Source organism: Filicampus tigris, chromosome 1 (assembly GCF_054856515.1).
Source record: "Filicampus tigris isolate MCC_2025a chromosome 1, RoL_Ftig_1.0, whole genome shotgun sequence".
In the NCBI taxonomy this organism is placed as follows: Eukaryota; Metazoa; Chordata; class Actinopteri; order Syngnathiformes; family Syngnathidae; genus Filicampus; species Filicampus tigris.
The window spans coordinates 19,759,179-19,780,163 of NC_141217.1; the positions used below are offsets into that span (position 1 = coordinate 19,759,179).

Sequence of the window (20,985 nt, forward strand, 5' to 3'; positions counted from 1 at the left end):
CGGCTTCATCACCCATTCCAAAAACATTCAAGTTAGTTTCACTAAATATTCCAAATTGTGAATGTGAGTGTGAAGGCTTGTTTGGTTATGTGTGCCCTGCAATTGGCTGGCGACAAGTCCAGGGTGTACCTCACCTCTTGTACAGAGTCAGCAAAGATTCATTTTCTTTTAGAGGCAAAACACATGTGAAAAATAGCCTAATTACTGCAAATGTTAGAAACAGGTGTTTGGTTCGGTGTAGTAATTATGAGGCAGGTGGAATCAAGTCATTGTGGTATCAAATACTGCCTCAAATAGAACAGACAATCAAGAAAATACATACTGTATATTCAAGCTAAAATAATCTAGGAACGATAAAAACAGAAGATTAACTATTTGATTTGGAGTCCTGGGTCGCTTACGGTCCAGCTCGTACGTGCCCGTTTTCATTGGTCACTATCGAGGAGCTAGAAGACTTCCGCAGAGGATACATCTGAGGTTATTTCATTTCAGTTAGCCAGTGGAGCCAACTCGAGGTTCTATCCGTGCACCTCGATGCAGGTTTAAGACAGCTGAGAATCTCCTTAAAGAGGAAGTCAACCCAAACATATTTTTTTCAAGAATATGTTCTATGCAAGCCCACTAGTTGAAACAAGGAAATATATGAAATATGAGTTAATCAGTAAAATCCACCCCTTTTTAACCATCTCAGGGGGCGGCCATTTTGTCACTTCTGCCAACTGAAAATGACATCACAGTTGCTCAGGGCTCAGATAACAACCAATCATGGCTCAGCTTTGGTCGTTACCTGAGCCCTGAGCAACTGTGATTTTCAGTCGACAGAAGTGACGAAATGGCCGCCCCCGGTGATGGTGGATTAATGGTGGATGTGGATTAACTCTTATTCCACAAACGCAATATTCATCAGAATGCCTTGTTTCAACTAGTGGGCCTACATAGGACATATTCTTGAAAAAATAGGGGTTGGGTTGACTTCCACTTTAAGATGACGGCATGAATACAGCTTCCAGGCATGATGCAATTAAGAGACTTGAGATGAGCCCCTTGACAAGAAACAAGTGGTTGGAGGGATCTAATAGTACGATAGAAGGGCTCACCTGTTTTCTGAGTTTGGTCATGTGACATTCGCAAGCTGGGTCATGATTGGTTGAAAAATAGGTGGATATTGCTGCTTAATTCATACTCCACAAATGCAATATTAATCAGAATACCGTGTTTAGACTAGTGGGGCTGCATAGCACACATTGTAAAGAAAATGTTTGACTTGACTTTCCCCTTTTAAACAACTTGGAATTCCTTAAACATAACCTTAACCCTGTACGACATTTCAGTTGCATAAATGAGTTGGATCCTCTCAATAGCCCATCGAAGTCTCATTTGGCCTATTTTGATGCACTGACCACATGAGCCTCTGTTTCTGTCTATCTGCAGGTGATGAGCATCCTGAGCAACCAGAGTGGTGTTTCCTCCCAACCCCAACATGACTTCTCAGTGTCGCCGCTCCACAGCATGTTGGAAGCCCCTCCTCCAAACACCGTGTCAGCCCCCGGCATCCAGCGTTCGGTGGAGGCTTCCATTAAGACGGTGGACAGCCTTCCGTCCTCCCAGTCCTACTGTCCGCCAACGTACAGCACCACCAACTACAGCGTGGACCCGGCTGTGGCTGCCGTGGGCTACCAGTACACTCAGTATGGCCAAAGTAAGTCCTGCTGGTGTCCTGGCTTAGCATTATACTTGTCGCTTACTGCTCACGGCAAAGCTAGTGTTTGCTGACAGGATCTTAGAGAGCATTATACTTGATCCCTGTAACATGGATGTGGTGATTGTTGGTCAAATGCAGAGTAGGGCAAGCTACTCGAAAGTCTTGTTGGTTAAGCTTCTTTCCCACTCACTCTTCTTTTCCTCCTATGTACCGTGCTGTGCCGTACGCTGTATCTCTTTATTTATTTTGGCCGTTGTCGTCTTGACAGTGTGATGTGATCCGTGCGAGCTAGTGATGATAAACAAATCTGCAAATTACACTGGTCAACCAATTTTTACATTTTTTTTTAAATCAGAGATGTAATTGCTCTAATTACGAATCTTCCCTTGTTTTTTCTCGAGCACATCAGATTTTCATAATAATAATAATAATAATAATATGTCATATTTAGGAATACTTATGAATTAATAGTTTGCTTCAGCAACAGGTGGATTTTTTTTTCTGAAACGCCATAACTTAAAAAATCCTTATGGCTACAAAAAATATAAAGACATTTTTCAAATCAGCGTCAAAAATACGTTGAAGGACACATAAAGCCATCTATGATTAAAACTTAATGTTGACCAGTGTGATCTAAAATGTGTCATAAACATACAAAAAACACACTGTCATATTGGTTGTGTGCGTGTGTGTGCGCGCGTCCCTAATAATGGTGAACGTGCTGTTTGTGCACCAGGAAGAATGGTTGACTCACTCTTTAAGGGGAAGCAATGATTTCAACCAGCCAATCAGCAGCAAAGAAAGGTTATGACAATAATGAAGATTGTCATTAGAAAAAAACATATACCTGTATACTATTATTATTAGTTAGTTAGTTAGTTAGTTAGTTAGTTAGTTAGTTAGTTCGATACGATGAAGCAGCATGATGACCTATTTTTGGCACATCTGCCTCACAGTTCTGAGGTTCTGGATTCAAATCTCAGCTCCTACCTTACCGTGTGGCGTTTATATGTTCTCCCCTGTGTGTGCGTGCGTTCTTCCTCCCACACCCCAAAAACATGCTTCTTAAGTGCATTCATACCTGTGTCAAGCTTGTTTGTCTATGTTCCCTGTGATACAAGCGGTATATGGAAAATGGATGGACGGATATAATGTTAAGTAACAATGTCAAATTAGGTATTTAGTGCGACCGCGGTGAGGCTTCCATGCCGTGGCGAGTCTTTCGTGTCAAATATCGCTTTCGCGGTTGGTGGTAGAGGAGTTTGGTCGATGTTGTTGAAACGCCAACGGAAATGATAGGCGGACTAGCCTATAGGCGATTATTATTTGGTCCGGCCGGACAAAAAGATGGATTGATGGACAGCAAAAGGGTACCCCGGCTGCATGCGGAAGGTGATAAACGGACCGGAAATTTTTAACAAAATGCCCAGCTCTGTCCTTGTCAGTTCCTACGACTGCAATAGCCCATATTTGCGGTAGTGGAAATGTGCTGTGCCAATAACTAATCCACTCTAATTATTTGTATGACAAATGAAAAACAGTACGCACTCTGACATCCAAAAGCATTTGGTTCTAGAGCTGCCCGTACGGCAGCCTGGAATACCATTAACATTATCCACCAACATTGGAATATGAAATGCTTCCAATCATTATTTTAAAGGGGTGAGGTGATTTTTCAGAGGAAACACGCTAGGGAAGCTGTCATCCAAACGGTCATTGGCCTGACAGAGAGACAGAACACAAGGCTGCAGGAACAGCTCACACTGTCATCTAGTGGAGGGATAAGGAACTGTACTGCAAAAATGCGTAGGCTGTGACATGACCCCGTTTGAGTGGATGCATGGATGGCTACATCAAGGAACCCAGAAACCCCTCCCTTTTGAGAGAGAGAGAGAGAGAGAGAGAGAGAGACTAAATGTGTGCAGCGGATTATTTATTTAAGTATTGATGCACTTGTTGAAACATTTTCCTCCTTTTGTTCTTCCATTTTCTCTACCGCTAATCTTACACTTTGTACAGATACATTTGTTGAAATGCAGCACTCTATCATAGTTTATACATGCATGATAGCTGACACATTCCTAAGATGTCAGGCTTTTGTTTTGTAAATAAAAAATAGCTCAAGAAAAAAAAAATCAGACAAGCAGTATAGAAAATGGATGGATGAAATATTTCATTGAGGAACCCTCACTATTTACGAAGGATAAGTAGCAAGGCCTGCCACAAATAGCACAAATCTGTAAGTCATTGATGCACCCGCAAATGGTTTGTAACTGCCTATAGATGCCCCAGGATGGCTGCAAAGCACTACTTATCTCTAAATGAACCTCCTCAACTCACTTGAAGATCCTTGGCACTAAGATGCCACAAAATAGCAACATGCGTACATACTTACAATGAGATAAGAAGAGTAGAAGAAGAAAGTTACAGCTGTGCTCTATTAGTAACTCGTTTTTTACAGAATGAGATGTGCCTTTGAGTATTATGTTACCTGTATTTATGTTTTCCTGCAGTGTTTGTGTGTTAATATTTATTATTTGAAGGAATATTACTCCCAAATGTCGATGCTAATTTCCCGTTAGCCTGCCAAGGGTTTTTTACATCGACTTTAGCATTAGCGCTACCAATATTTTTGAAACAAAACATGTCTTACGTTCACATATACAATGCGTGTAATTCTTTTTCTTGCGCGTTTACTTTTGCAGTTAACCCCAACTGGGGTGAGATTTTCAGCGATTAACGGAGGATAGGTTGCCAACAAAAAAATGCCAAAAACACCACGGCACAGCTTTGATTTGTTTGCAAAATATATAAGCAGCTATATAGGGCTTGATTGTAATCAGTGTATAAATAAAATAAAGAAACACTTGCAGGATAGAACGTAATTGGTTCACTCACTAGTCCCTTGATTTTCCTCTCCATTTTTGCTTGATTCAAACAAGGTGCTTTCAAAGTGATGCCACTTTGAGTTAAGCCCAACACGATCATCTCGGGGCTGTAAAGGTTTTGGCTGAGGCCTTCCATCGACCCCCACTTACTCTTCCTGCAAAACTAACTTTACTTCAGGCATTTCACTCTTGCTCTAATTCAAAAAGCACCTGACAGATTAAAGAACATACTCTACTGTCAAAATAGCTGCGGTGTGTGCGTGCACGTGTGTTTGTGTGTCGCTCGATAGGCTCCTCCTTGGACACAGAGGAGTCTCAGTGTGACTGCTCAGCGGGGGTTTAAGGTGTAAATCTGTCTGACGGGGAAAAGGAAAGCTTCATATGGAAGGCCTCGCTAAACCTTAGAGGTTCCCAAAGTGCTCCTGGATGACAGACTTGCCCGCCCATAGATGCTCTTCTTCCTCCATGTGTGACACTTTCCTTTTTTTGTGTACTCCATGCGCAGAAGCATCCTAACGGACACGCGCTCCTTATCCGCACACAAGCACACCACGTCATGTCACTTTGCTGTCAACACTCCTCTCCCTCTCGTCATTTAAAAAAAAGAGGAGCCATCAGCAACTCGACAGGGGAGGAGCCACATGTGAGAAATGTGCTGAGCATTAGTGCCAGCTTTCGGAAGCCGTTGCTTATTATTATGGGCCTTTTGTCTGTCTGTCTGTCTGACATGCTGCCTTCTTATCGCTCACTTTGAATCATGTAAACAAAATGGGGATGCGCCTCTCAATGTTTGCAGTCACATCACACAAAAAGCGATCCCGCTCACGTTACAACACAACCAAGCTAATATGTTTTTATGCCGTCTGTTTTTCACATTTTTGGTTGTCTTACGCACCCCCCCCAAAAAAAAAAATTACATTCATGCTGCAATTACATGGACCAACTTCAGATTTTGTGTTGAACTAACAAAAGGTAATGCTGTGGTACTGTGGTATATAGGTCATTCCAGAATTGAAGGATGATTTAAGCGCCAACATTTTTGAAGAAAATACCTTTTATTTGGTCATTTTGATGCTTTAAAGAAAAGAAGAAATAAACCATTATGTAATTTGATTTGTCCAGCTCAACCATCAATGGCACACTTTTTTTATGCGATATTTGTCATATATATTTTGCAGTGTTTGAGGCAAACCTGTTGGAGATACGCGCGCCTGAAATGTGGAGGCTATTTAAAAATATGAGTGCTAAATGTTATTTTACTACTAATTGAATTTGTATAAGACTCTAATTACAGCAAAAGTGTAACCGAGATTTTGCTCAAGGGTCATGTCAGCTGTATTAGCAGCTAACTCGAAATTTGGGGCAAACCTTTTGGAGATACTCAAGCAACTGAAAAACATATTCCATATTAAAAAATATGACTGAATAAATCCTTTACAATAAAAAATGAGTGGTAAATGTAATTTTACTATTAATTTAATTTGTTATAAGACTCTAATTACAGCAACAGGGTAACAGAGTTTTTGGTCAAGAGTCATGCTAGCTGCATTAGCAGCTAACTCGAAATTTGGGGCAAACCTTTTGGTGATACTCAAGCAAATGAAAAACATTCCATATTAAAAAAAATATGACTGAGTAAATCCTTTACAGTTAAATAAAGAGTGCTAAATGTTATTTAACTACTAATTCAGTTTTTATGTAGTAACAGGGTATCAGAGTAACGTTTTCTTTTGTCCTCTCCAGCTGCTATGAATTGTCTGGCCAAGAACGTGGGCCTGTCCAGCCAGCGCAGGGTCAAGCTGTCCGACCACTCGGGTGTTTTGGGACTGCTGCAGGTGGAGACTGGTCAGGCATACTAGTCCTAATGTGACCTCAGCAGCACAACACAACATCTGTAGTACTATCACCTTCCGTTATACCATTTTGTTAAGAGTACAAGTGTGAGCTAAACATGCAATCATTTGGTTTGATGTTATGATATTTTGGTTGACAATTGCAGGTATCGGCTTATATCATTTCCGATGGGAACATATCAGCCAAGCATTACAAGTCAGTATATTTTCAAACATGTTTTAAGTTGTTCCATGGAGTCATAGCTAGATTTCTAAATGGGTGTGGAGTGGCTGATAACAATTGGAAGACTTTTGGTGAACACAATTCTTTACTTGGTTACAATCAATGGGACGGTTACTTGGTATCCTTAGATTTGAAAATTAAAAGGTCAAATAACTGCAAACGGATCCAGTAATTTGAATGATGAGTTTCAAAAAAACATTTGGGGACTTTGAAACACATTCAACACTCCTGTGTTACTTTTTATTTTAATAATCATCTTTAGGTAGCTCAATATTGGTACAATACTCTGTGTCATATCATTGTAAAAAGGAAAAAATGTATATCTTTGTAATATATTGTTATCTTATCAAGAAATGTCAGGTAAAAAATAAATTTTTAATGTGTTTTTATGTGAGATTCATCAAATGTAGTTGGCCCTAAGACACTACAGATTTTCCATTTTGGACATTATTTCATTCTCACCAAATAACAAATAAAAACGCAGATAAAATGTGTATTATTATTGTTATTATTATTATTATTATTATTATGGATTGTCTCAACTGTGTCCTTTCTTTTCTTTTTAATTCATCTCAAGTTGTTTCTTCACTGTTGACATGGACACATCTGTGTGGATCAAACAAATATCAATTGCCTTCTGTAACTATGCTCGCCTTTGATTATTTAATAAAAACAGAATTTGATTAAATATGTCAATTTTTGCATCTATATGTACCCTGCAACTGGCTGTCGACCAGTTGAGGGTTTACCCCGCCTCTCGCCCAAAGTCAGCTGGGATAGGAACACTAGCAACGCTAGTGAGGAGAAGCAGTACAGAAATGGATGGATAATGTTGACAAATCAAATTTGTCCACTTGCAGGTACCTTGTGTGATGTTTCATTTTTGGAATGGGATTTAATGATCTGATTACAAAGTGTGCCAGAAAAGTTCCAGCTGTTCCTTCTGTCACAAAAGATCCCCACTCCATCGCGGTTTCCAGGTTTGCACTCCTGCTAGTTCACATATTTCTATTTTTGAATGGTTAATTACTAAACTTTGGGTCTAACGCTTGTTTAAATTATGTAATTCCAATTTCAACCACTAGATGGCGGCACACTTATTTAGTTTAAATTTGAAAGAAGAAAGAAAGGGGGGGAGTTTATTATACATTCTATTTGTAATTAAATAACAGTCAGCACTCCCTAGATTTTGCTGAAAATTATCAAATGCCATCCACTGTAATCCTGCTTTTTAAGACTGAAGAAAGTGACGGCTGCAGGTTAACTTTATAGTGTATACCTTTGAGCCTTATTGTTGATTTTATAGGTAACTGAACATGTCATGTCATGTCATCTTCCAAACCGCTTATCCTATATAGGGTCGCGGGGAGTTGCTGGAGCCTATCCCAGCCGTCAATGGGCGAAGGCAGACTACACCCCGAACTGGTCGCCAGCCAGTCGCAGGGCACACATAGACACTGTCACTGAGCGGGAATCGATCCCACGCTGCCCGCACACAACTCAGGCGTGTGTACCACTACACTATCAGCGGACTGTAACTGAACATTACTTGAGTATTTATTTTTCTGATGATCTTTTTTTTTTTACAGATTTTTTTTTTTTACCAGATCCAAGTCTAGTCGAACTACTTTTGAAAACAGATCTCTCAGAATCATGGCTCAGATTCAGAAAACAGGTCAGCCGTGATTGGTCGTTGTGACGGTTGTGATGTCATCTTCAGTCGACAGAAGACAAAATGGCCGCTCCTGGAGATGGCTAAAAACGAGTGCATTTTGCTGCAGTTTATATTCCACAAACGCAAAATTAATCAGAATGCCATGTTTGAAGTAGTGGGCCTGCTGAGAACATATTCTTGAAAAAAATATGTTTGGGTTGACTTCCGCTTAAAGGACAAAAGCTTGGGCTGTGTCTCAGGGGCCTATTGTGTGACAAGTGGTGTGCTTCTTCTGTGGAGTAAATTAATGCACAGGCACATGATATTGAAATTCATATTAATTCTCTCAAACTAACTAGGACTTAAAATAAAATGGCAGATCTTTTCAAAGGGAGATGCCAAGTCATGGGTGAAGAACCTTGGTGTGTGGGCGGCAGGGGCGGAGCCATGGGTGGGCCTGAGTGTGCACAGGTCCACCCAGATTGACAGACTGCCCACCCAAGTGAGATTCATGAAAAAATACATACTTTTACATTTTTTGTAAATTATTATTAAATTATTTTTGGATTTGTGTTTCATTGTGTTTTCTTGTTTTATTTAATATTAAGAATGACATAATTATGGTTTTCTCAGGAAGAACTTATTATTTAGTTTGCCATTTTATTTGAATATACTATGTGTCAGGACAGGAGGATTGTGCTGAGTGAGAGAAATATTCAGGCCCACCCTGATTTTTCCAGGCCCACCCACTAGCCACATTCTGGCTCCGCCCCTGGGGGGCGGTATTCAAATTAGTCACTTACGTCACATTGGGACCAAAGTATGAACACCTTGGCAAGGGACACATTTTCTGATCAAGGCACTTCATAAAACAATTACTTGGTTTTAAAATTTCACACTTAAATGACCGAGATACTCCAGGGACGCAGCTATTTGAATACAAGCACTTTCCATATAATGTCTCCATTGTCCCCCTTAAAAGAGCTAAGATTTTCAATGAACATCCTAAGTAAAGCAGAGAACTAGAATTCTTTATCCATTGACTGCACACCATTTTCTCAAAATCCAATGATTTTAATGGTAACCGTGTTCACTTCCACCATATACTGTTCTCATGACAAATAATATTTAAAACAATTTGGTGGTAAAAACATGACACAGTACGGGACTAAGGGAACATCCTCCGCTTGAGTTGAAACTTACTGAAAAGACAGCAACATGATGCTTCGCTTCCGCATTCGGCGCAACAAAATGAACCACTTACAGTACTTCCGTTTCAGGTCAGAGGCGGAATTTTTCAATCGAACCATTTTAAACACTTGATATAATTATTATTTACAGTATTAGTAGTACATAACTATTGGACAACTTAAAAATGTGCAAGTTCGCCCGTTTAAAAAGATGAGAGGTTTGTAATTTACATCATAGGTACACATCAAGCGTGAGATACAATGTAAAAGATATTCCAGGAAATCACATTGTATGACTTTTAAAGAATTTATTTGTGAAAATGGGTGGCCAATACAATAAGTATCGGGCAGCTAGAAAACAAACAACTCAAAGAAACCAGAGATTAAATTTTACTGCACAAAGCTGGAATGACAAATTGCAATTTGGTAAACAACCTTGTGAGAAAAAAAATCAACAGTTAGAAAGAAACATTATTAGAAAATGGTAGTAGTACAACCTCACTAACAATCTCCCTCGGAGTGGCGCTCCATGCAAGATCTCACCTCGTGGGGTTCAAATGATCCTGAGAAGAGTGAGGAATCAGTTCAGAACTACACTGCGGGAACTGGTCAATGGTTTGAAGACAGCTGGGACCACCAGCACAAAGATGACAAGAAGTAACATACTATGTTGTCATAGGGTGAAATACTGCATTGCCCATAATGTTCCCCTACTAAGCAAAAATCTTGTAAGGGCCCGTCTGAAATTTGCTGTAGACCGTCTGGATGATCCAGGGGAGGATTGGGAGATTGTGATGTGGTCAAAAATGTTAACTTTTTGGTTTAAATACCACTTGGCGTGTTTGGAGGAAGAAGAATGCTGAGTTGCATCCCAAGTACACCATACCTACTGTCAAGCATAGGGGTGGAAACGTGTTTTGGGGATGCTTTTCTGCAAAAGGGATAGAAAGACTGGTCCATACCAATGGCAAAATGAATGGAGACATGTTTTGTGACATTTTGGGTAAAAACCTCCTTCCCTCTGTCAGAGAACTGAAGATGAAACATGGCTGGGTGCATGATAACGTTCCAAAGAAAACAGCCAGGAAAACCAAGATAAAAAGCATATCACGGTTCTGGAGTGGCCGAGCCAGTCTCCAGACCTCAACCCAACCGAAAACCTGCGGAGGGAGTTGAAACTTTGTGTTTCCAAGCGACAGCCCTCAAACATCACAGCTCGAGAGACGATGTGTGCAAAATACCAACCAAAGTGTGTGCAACCTGGTCAAGAACTACAGGAACCGTTTGACCTCTGTCATTGGCAACCAAGGCTACATTACAAAATATTAAAAGTAACTTTTGCTGGCTGCCCAATTCTTATTGGCCACCCATTTTCACAAATGAATTGTTTACAAAGCATACAATGTGATTTCCTGGATTTTTTTTTTTTTTTTTACATTCTGTCTCTCACGCTTGACGTGTACCTAGAATGAAAATTACAAACCTCTTTTACCTTTTTAAATGGGTAAAATTTTAAGTTGCCCAATATTTATTGGCCACACTGTAGTTACATCGCTAGTAATTTTGATTTATAAAACACAAAAACGATTTTGCCAATCACCTAAACCGGAAGTAATTGCTTTTGTTTTGTTACGATGAATGTGGAAGCCAAACCATATCATGTTTTAAAATAACTTTTATTACGTGAAACTTTTTACTTTTAAAATGTGAAACTTATCACATTATATTGAACTTTTTTATTCCCTGGTGTGGCAGCAAACGTAGAAACTGAATATGAAATTCCTTTGCGATACTCAGTCTTGTTAGTACAAATGGTCTTAGACATACAGGAAGAAAACACACACAACTAAAAAAAAACCTAACTGTGCGGCTACTAAAGTCGGTGCTTTTACAGAACATACGGAACACTTTAAAAATGAGTTAATACAACCAATCTGACCTGAAAAAATAAATTATCTGGGGAAAAAAAGTCGGTACATCCCCCACTGGGAGTAACTTGACACCAGAGGATTTTTTTTTTTAATGTTATCAAAATCAGTGTAAATAAAACAAAACGCATTTTCTCTCTTGAAGAAAATGAACAGATTCACATTCCAATGAATGTAAATCTGTATGCATTACCAACTTCTTTTGGCTGGCACAGTCCCCAATCCCTTTGCATGCTATACGTTGGGGGTACCAACCAGAGTTGGGCAGTCCGTCCCTGGGCCGGCCCGGCCGGATGCCCATTTTTGGGGCGGAGGTGAGGGGGGGTGATGGGAGGGGGGGGGGACAAATTTTTAAAAATGGCTGGACTGGGGCAGGCGGGGGCTGATCAATTTTATGAATAAGGGCGGGGGGGGGGGGGTCGCGGCCGGAAGGGTACCCAGGTCAAGGGTCGCAGCCGGACCGGCAAAAAAGGGTCAAGTGCCCAGCTCTGGTACCAACTATCCTCCGACCACTGCGCTAAATGAATCAGTGGGACTGCTGGAATTCCAGACACATACACACATTCCAAAACACGGGTTTCACATGTGCAACATCCTTACATCTCTTTCTATTCCCCGTCGGGAGGCACAGTTGTATTCCTTCTGTATGCTTGACCTGACGTCTACGACACGCAGTCTTTGATACCGCCGGGAGGATCTCCACTCGTCACCAAATTACAAAGAAGTCTGCGCCGGCCCGCCTGGTAATCCTCCTCATCGACGTTGACCAACAGTTTGATGGCCTCGTGGCCCACTGCCTGCTTAAGAGAATCTGTGATGAAAACTCCTTTCAGGGCCTCTAACAACGAGCCATTGATGTAGTCTCTCCAGAAAGCATCCAGGTAGGTGAGCTCAGAGAACTTGATGTCACAGATGATGGAGCCCAAGTCTCGTGATTTGAGGATAGTGTTGGCCTGGTTGAAGCGTTCAAACTGGCGCTCCACCACCTCTTGCTTGTTGGAAAAGATGTTGCCCTGGAGGGCGGAGTCGTGCTGGCAATATTCGGCACGGACGCGCAGGCGGATATCTAGCGAAGCCGAGAACAAGGATGGTCAACACGCTTCGAATGTGGAAAGCTGACTGTTATTGGTACTGCACTAAATGCAACAAGCCACTTGCTCCTTGCACGTCTTCCATTTTTTATTAGTCTCTTTTTTTTGCTTCAGCGTTTTTTGGCCTACATATTTCACATGGCACAGTGTATCAAAGAAAAACATTCTTGCACCAACATCTTTAAACGGATTCAATCCCCCCCACAATGGCTACATTTACGGGGACAAAATGTCTCTACTCCGATCAGAGTTCGGATAAAAATTATGATCGGATGCACTGTTTTCATGGACGCTAAAAATTTTGATGTGATCGGGACTTGCATGTTCATGCATCACACTTTCGATCGGAACAAATTATTTTGACATGCGCAGATTGACCAAATATACTGGAAACAGTAGCAGAAGAAGCCAAAGCGACTTTGTGTCAAAAAACGTCGCTCCGTCCATTTCTGCTTTAAACATCGAGTTAACACTCACAAATGGAGCTGCAATGTATCCAGGTCAGTCTCGCGCCCGCCATGTCTTTCACTCACTCTGCTTTCACTAGCTTCCGGGAATAACAGAAATGCATAAACTGACATCACAGACCTGCGCGGTTAGTTAAGTCGGTGTGAGGAACGGTGTTAATATCGTTTGCATGTTTCACAATACAGTGGATAGCTTGCTTTTAAACTTGTGCGTGTACCAGTTAAGTTGACGTCTTCTGCAAACCCATGTTCCTCACTTCTGTGTGTGTCTACAAAAGGTGAGTCGTTTTAGTTATGAGTGCTATTACACGCCAGTTAATTTATTTTTACACCAGCATGCAAGATTGTTAAGAGGAAATGTTGGACATCAAACTTAAAACAGTGTAACGCTAATATGAAATTTTCAACAGTTGAAAAACAAACTACTACATTCATACCACAAGTTTGCTTCTCTCTGAAGTCGGATAAGGAATGGCTTCTCTTCCACATCCCGTTCGGTACAGAGGGAGCTGCTTTCATTCGAGACGGCCCAACATAGGGTCCTGTCAGGACATGACAGAGCTATAAGGACTGTGCGGTAGACGTTTTAACCAAATCTTTCTCCCACTTTGTCTTATGATGATGAAAACAGAACTTGCATGCATAGATGCACACTCTCACCTGTCATTCTGTGAGGCGCATTTTCCCTGCTCTTCATGGCTCCTCTCGGTGAAATGTAGCGCACTGACGTCTCTTCCAGATACTTGTCAACAGGATCTGGGCACACTGGGGAACACGCACACATTCATACTAGTGGAGCATGTCATAAAGGTGGAAGATGAAAGCAATTACCCCAGCGATCACTAACTATCGCCACATGACTAGGAATCGGGGGACAAAAACCTTATTTGGCAACACATACCCATTCTCCTACCTCAGCCTACATTCTACCTCAGATTGTAATTTTTGCATTCACATTAAGGACTACAACCCTATTTTTGTTTTAATGCAAAAAAAAAAAAAAAAAGATTTCAAGCAACAAGTTTTCCCTAGTGTTTTTGACACTGTAGAGTGAAAGTTGCATCTGGCTAATAGTGTCGACTGAAGTGTATCAACAAAGGGGAAATGCCAGTATTTTTAGGGTACAGTGTATTGAAGGGGAAAAAAAGGTAAAAAAAAAAACCCCAAAAACTATGAAGTAGTTCATTTTTGGAATGAATAAAAAATATAAAATTTTAATCACAGTTCAATTTAAAATTTGTGAACTGAACTGAACCAGCTTGTGTAGAAAATGAAATTTCCCCAACACTAATATAGAGGGCGTCGGTTCGGTCCACTTATTAGCGCGAGCTTACGCACGGGCGCCATTGACTGTTGCAAGCGGGAGAGGAGGATGGCGGCACTAAAGAGGAGCCAGGACCCCAGTAGCCGTGATAAATCATAAATGCATGGATAAATGGCATTATAATGGCATAACGCAAACAAGCCAGAGCTCCAAGTTCCCCCGTACACTGCGGTCTCCAGTTTGGGAACATTCTAGCTTTCCTGTTAAAATCGCCGATGGGGAAAGGTCCGTGTATACATCCCAAAGTTGTGTGCCGACATTACTACATGAGATTGGCAGCTATGTTGCAGGCAACACGTCGAACATAATAACGAATATCCGACTTGGAATGTTTCTTCGAGGATTCAAGCATTATTTTTTAGCCAAAAACAAAGTACAACAGCTCTGTTCTTCGTTCTCCGCTGCTTCTCTCGCTAGCCGTACGATGCATTCATGAACCTCGGAAACATCATAACTCAGCAACACACAAATTCGACCACAAAACAGATAACGCAATTCGTTACAATATGCTGTTGAACATTCAAAGATTTCAATGCCTAAAAAGTGTAAATCATTTCATAAAGGCTTTAAAGTTACTGTATTTCATTATAAAAAGAGTTTTAATACAGTTAACAATAATTGTAACTATTATTGTATGTATTTTTTTCACAAAAAGTGCATATGTACTGTAATGACAACTTGGCTTTAACTTGAACGCTTGGATGTGTCATAGGCTGTTGCTGCTGAGTGTTTAAAGATTTCAGTGTCTTCATAATTTACAAAATGAAGATATCTTTATTGTTAGTGTATTTTTTATTCTGGTGTACTAATTTCTTAGAATGTCACCCAAATGGTTCGCTTTTATTTTTTTTCCCCAAAAAAATGTACCATTTACATGTCATCTTTTCAAAATAAACATATTTTTTAAAAAAGTCTGTTTTTTGTACCGAAAATATACCGAACCGAAGTTTCCAAAAAACAGAACCGAACCGAAATGTGATTTAGCGTACCGTTACACCCCTATTCAATATACATTAGAAATAAATAAAGGCCAATGAAAGCTTGACTGTAGCAAATTTGAATTGATCCCTTGTTTATACTCAATCAAAAACAGTTACTCAGTTTGTTATTGTGATGAATTCATTACCACAATTGGTGAAATTTGTCGACGAAAACGCTAACCGACCTATAGGCGATTACTATTTGGTCTGACTTGACAAAAAGGCATATAGACGGACGGCAGAAGGGTACCCAGGCTGCAGACGGAAGGCGATAAACGGACGGGAATTTTTTGTAAAATACCCAGCTCTGGTAATGAATCCCTTACTTCCTTACATAAGGTCTTGAGCTTCTGGTATAATAATAGCATTTTCATCCACCCAAGCCATGTTTTTTTTTTAAACTATTTGATCCAAAATAAGCACATGTTGAGCAATTAATATCAATTTGCAATTTAAATATGATCCTTCAACAAGCAAATCATGACTTAGACATGACGGCGAAACTACTTACCGGCCTGGCGTTTCTTAAGTGTGACGTAAGGCAAGAGGTCATGCCGAGTGATAATCCTCAGAAGCTGGAGCACGTGTTGAAAGTTGGTCTCATCACAGCGACCTTGGCGCTCCAGCGCCAGCAAGAAATCTCGTCCGCTCCTGATGCCGCCACGCTCGTACTCGTCAATCACGTCAACGAACAAAAACGACAGTACTCGAACGTCCCGATGAGTGAGCTGGGCTCCGATTATGTCAAACATGCGGTGGAGCGAGTTCAACCCATGTGACTTGTCCACCGCCTCCTCAGGCCAGGGCTCAAAACTCCTCGATCCTTTAGAGACGCTGGAGTTGACCAAACAGGCCGAGACGCCGCTAGTTGTTGCCAAAGTGGAGCATCCGGGCCGGCGCGTGAGAGCTCTGTTGTCCAAACGGCCAGCGGTGGCGCCGCTCGCATTTGAGTCAAGATGATGGGCCTGGAGATGAGGCTGGGCTTGTTGAGCTGAGTCATTGTGGGCAACCTGGTGATGAATAGCCCCACCGTGGAGTTGAGGCCGCTGTGATGTCATCTCAGGGGCCAAAAGCGCAAAGTCAGCAACTGCAAGTCCTGCTGTCTTCCTCTCTGGCTAATGAGCTAGAAAAGGAGGAAGACATACATTAATTGTACAGTATAACAAGTGAGATGCGAGCATTTCAAATGCATAACAGCTCTTGAACAGCAGCACTTGGCACTTTGCCGGACCCACTCCGTACACGGAGTCGCACTTGTTCAAAATAAGCATTTTGAGTTGAGTTTAATGAGCATAGGGAACGAGTGCCATAAATACAGCCATCTCCGCAGTGCGACCACTTTCTCTCTGTTGTTAGTTTGGCAACTGATGCCCACGATCCCTGGCAGGTAACAACATGACAGCAAGTCCGGCCTTGGAGCGACACCCCCTCACCTATATACTTAGTGTATATACTATGTCTCCCCAACATGTAACAAACTGGTTTCCAAAGGCTGCACTGCTGCGTGGTGAAGCTCGTCTACGAATTTGCTTCGTGTGACGACGACAGATTGAGACAGAGTTCTGGGATGCTACTGTGTAACGAGCTGCGTCTACCAGTGTTGTTAAAAAAAACTTTTTTAAAAAAAGAACAAAAACATCTATGTAACCTCTTTCTTTGCAAATATCCCATGTTATAATGTGGAGACCCACAGGTAATAATCAGAAGCTGCCAATGTCCTTAATCCTTAATTTAATTAGATTTTAAATATAGTACTTACCCGATTACAAAACACACCTGATTAATGCACACCTGATTAAAAGCTACAAAAGCTAGACATAAAAGCTCTTTTGTAGCTTTGTGTGTTTTGTAATTGGAGACAAAGGAGCTTTTATGTCTAGCTTTTGTAGCTTTTAATCAGGTGTGCATTAATCAAGTGTGTTTTGTAATCGGGAAAGTACGATATTTAAAATCTCATTAAATTAAGGATATTAAATTACAAAATGGTTCATTAAAATCTTGATCTGCAGAATAGTTCAAAAGTCCTTTATAAGACTTGTTGATTTATTTAAATAGTGAGGCTAAAAGGAAATCTGAATGCAAAATGAAAATGTTTTTCTCTAAAAGGGGCTGGATATAAGATTTATTCTTCCCGCTCCTCTTTTTAATTCAAATTTTGTGTTTTCATGTAAACTGAAATGAAATTGTTAATTTTTCTCCCCAAAAATCGCACATCCATCAATTTTGAATAGCACATAAGGCATCAGGAGTCACCACACTGAGAGCTACTTCTTGGGTACTGATTATTGCAAAGGGCTACCAGTTTGATGCACACTTCTGAAATAACGCATTTGCTCATGTTTGTTTATGTTATTATTGACGAATCATGTTAAAGATTTATCACAATAATTAGGAAATAGATAAATCAATATGCAGTGGCACGGTGATCGACTGGTTAGCACATCCGCCTCAGTGCAGAGGTCGTGGGTTCGAATCTGGCCCCTGCCTTCCTGTGTGGAGTTTGCATGTTCTCCCTGTGCTTGCGTCGGTTTCCTACCGCATTCCATAAACATGCATGGTAGGTTAATTGAACGCTCTAAATTATCCTTAGGTGTGATTATGAGTGTGAATGTTTGTTTGTCTCTGTGCGACTGGCTAGCAACCAGTTCAGGATGTACCCCGCCTACTGCTCGAAGACAGCCGGGATAGGCTCTAGCACGCCCGCGACCCTTGTGAGGATAAGCGGTTTGGATAATGAATGGCTGGATAAATCAATATGCAACACTTAACTCCTAAAAATCTCTGCCAGAGTTTACATTGCCAAATGGGAGCTTATACAACATTCTTGGAAATCATAATGCCTATCATTGATGAGTTATTTTTGGGGCCTACCTGGTGCTGGTGGCTACCACGTTGGTGACCCCAGCCATGGATAAACAGACCTACACACACACACTGGCATTCACACTAATGGACATACACATTACACCTATGTTTTTGTTGGTATTGATGCTGGATAAACTGTCAAGTGAGTCCACTACCTTTTGTCCAAACTATTCGAGCAAATTGTTTCAGACACAGGCCAACATAAAGGACAAACTGAAAGACAATGGCGTTAAACGGTCCACCCATAGTAGGATTTATCAAACTATCAAACGTACTGTTGTTATCACGTCCTTGTTTGAATGTATAATTGAAACTGATATTTAACACATCAAAATGTTACGGAAATCACGCAAGCTAGTATAACAAGGCAGAGTGTCTGTGGATCATCTGGACTTGCATACAACGACAGCACAAAGCATGTCGATAACCTTTGGAGTGACTCGAAGCTTATAACACAACAAACCTACCAAATACAACTTGCATCTCAAACTTAAAACTGATCGCTCTACATGTTAATATCCCCAACTCCCATTATATACACACATAAACCATGACGTGATAATGAGCAGAAACGTACGTACAATCGAGTAGGCAAAACGTTAATTTGAAGGAACTAACAGTCAGCAAATCTGGACACCGACCCGACTAAAATACACTTTCAACTCAACACACAACAAAACATGCAGATTGCCCATCCTCGTGACCTGCAGTCTTCTTGTCGGGGACGCAAGCTAACATCAACTGCGCCGTCAACGCCGGCGTCGAAAAAGCAGCACTAACTGACCAACAGTCATTTCAAGTCAAAGTGGTGGCCGCAATTTGTTGTGTTTGACAGCGTGAGCAGACATTCCGCTCGTGTGCTAGTCGAGAGAAGTTATAACGCCGTAAATACATGGCGACAGCTAATGCTAAACTAGATAGACGCGTCATCTGGCGAGGCTTCTTCGTGGACAAATAAATTCGTTTTGATAATCTACACAATTATGCTTAATTATATACGTTTCAAAACTCTTACTTTGTGGCAGGGCAGCGCCAATTGGCCAGCAATAAGACTTGTTTTGCTGATTTTCGGCCCTTAAACACATACCACTTGGACTTTAGGATAAAATGAAAGTACTTCCTGTTTACAGTGGTGTTCATTTCCTCCCGAGCAGCACTCTTCTTCTTCCTCTCTTTTGAATAATTAAACTTTATTGAAAGTCAGAAAAACAACACAAAAGTGAAAACTCACAAAAACATATATCAAGGGATTTCAGGTACAAACACATTGTAAATTCTAACGTTCACTATGTATATAAGCAAGCTATACTCTAGTTTTTAAATTTAAAATTGAGTCAGTTTGAAGAGTTTAATTGTTTAAAATGTGACAATGTTTAAGGTTTGGGGATTTTACAAGTAATTACATTGTGGTTCCGTATGGATGAATTTCGTTTCTTTAAAGAAAATGTAAAAATATATAAATATATTTATTTCTCCGCCTCCATCACATTTCTTTCTGCAACCGATTTAAAAGTGAATCACTGCCATCTACTGGACATTGGAAATAATGATCAATACACACCGGATTGGACCGTGACCCCCGACAATGATGTAATAAATAAATGCGAATTTTAAAAAGATGAATGCAAATTGTTTCCTCTAACAGGCAACAATTTCATGGATTACGATATTGACCGAATGTACAATTTAAATTTCGTAAATAGTGTACTTAAATACATTTGTAAATGAAAGAAAAGATACATAACGAGTTTGAAGGAAACTCACATCTCACTCTTTGAGTATTACTGTGAATTCCCTCACTTTCATTATCCAAATATAATAATAATAACAACAAGATTACCTGTACATTGTTACTAACAGTGTGGCTGCATTCACTTTAGAAATAGAAAAGAAAGTCTTTTCCCAGGCTAAAATGCCCGTGGCAGATAAATTGTTTTGAAAACCAAAATGTTCTTTACACATCTACTTTTTACGCATAATTTGCACATGTGTTTTATGATCCGTACTATCAGTACCTCAATGTAGGGTTTCTTTTCTTGCCACTTATAAACTATATTGTAGCTAGGTCCATAAACATAACAGGAGTCCTATTGTGGGGGGGGGGGTTAGGATCGTAAATACGGCATGAGCCATATGAAAAATCATTACTTTTCCTTCATTGATACCAGGGCTAAATGTAGCTGATTGACCTGTGACCTCAAAATTTGTTCTACATTTACTGCAAATGTGTTTTCTGTTTGTCCTGTGTAGACAAGAGACCCCCCTCACCCCCACCATTACATCCCCACTGTTAGAGGACTACTATTTCCAGTGAAGGACATGGCACACTTAAAATAGCTCTCTATCTGTGGATCTATTTTCATGAAGGCATCTGAACAAAGTAATACAGTATATAGGACAACGTAACTAAGAAAGTTATCTTAATATTGTTACTATACAGTAATTTGTTTTAAGACTAATTTTATTTGACATGGGTGCAGATTTGCAGAATTTATTTTTGTTCTTCTTTATTATCATCATATTATTATAATTATTATAATAAATATTGGTGGGGTTTTTTTGTAGTTAAAACGCCATACATATGAGTGCAAAAGCCTTTACAGTATTTACAAAAGATGCAATTGAAAGTACACTTGGGGCAGAGATGTGCAAGCAATTAAGCACGCATGCAAGCTCTATTCACCAAATCCGAGGAGTGCTCCTCATTTGCTTGTATCCACATCTGAGGTGCCCCTCAGCAAAGTACTTAATTGTCAAAAGATTTTATTGCACCATGTCCGATCTAGCAAAGCAGCCCCAGAACATAAGCAAATCGGCTCC

At 40.4% G+C, this 20,985-nt stretch overlaps 2 protein-coding genes across 6 annotated transcripts in view; one reads left to right on the top strand and one right to left on the bottom strand.

Annotated features, from left to right (window-relative positions):
- LOC147153169 (paired box protein Pax-7-like) overlaps positions 1-7,314 on the top strand; it is a 37,058-nt gene extending 29,744 nt beyond the window's left edge. For both annotated transcript variants that reach the window (XM_086043620.1, XM_086043610.1), the window contains exons 8-9: positions 1,432-1,699; positions 6,334-7,314. In XM_086043620.1, the coding sequence (XP_085899746.1) occupies positions 1,432-1,699; positions 6,334-6,449 (384 nt within the window). In that variant the 3' untranslated portion in view covers positions 6,450-7,314. The remainder of the gene's footprint in view (positions 1-1,431; positions 1,700-6,333) is intronic.
- Positions 7,315-9,885: 2,571 nt separating this feature from the next.
- dedd (death effector domain containing) lies at positions 9,886-19,306 on the bottom strand. Of its 4 annotated transcripts, none has more exons than XM_086025276.1 (6): positions 18,870-19,111; positions 18,172-18,221; positions 15,812-16,423; positions 13,657-13,761; positions 13,434-13,538; positions 9,886-12,504 (listed from the first exon to the last, which is right to left on the bottom strand). In XM_086025276.1, exons 3-6 carry the CDS (start codon positions 16,356-16,358, stop codon positions 12,101-12,103), a joined length of 1,161 nt encoding a protein of 386 aa, XP_085881402.1. In that variant the 5' UTR covers positions 16,359-16,423; positions 18,172-18,221; positions 18,870-19,111; the 3' UTR covers positions 9,886-12,100. The 4 variants fall into 4 exon arrangements, with proteins under 4 accessions (XP_085881402.1, XP_085881393.1, XP_085881383.1 ...); XM_086025267.1 differs by having other exon boundaries at positions 18,172-18,246; XM_086025257.1 differs by having other exon boundaries at positions 18,172-18,246; positions 18,747-19,111.
- Positions 19,307-20,985: the final 1,679 nt, after the last annotated feature.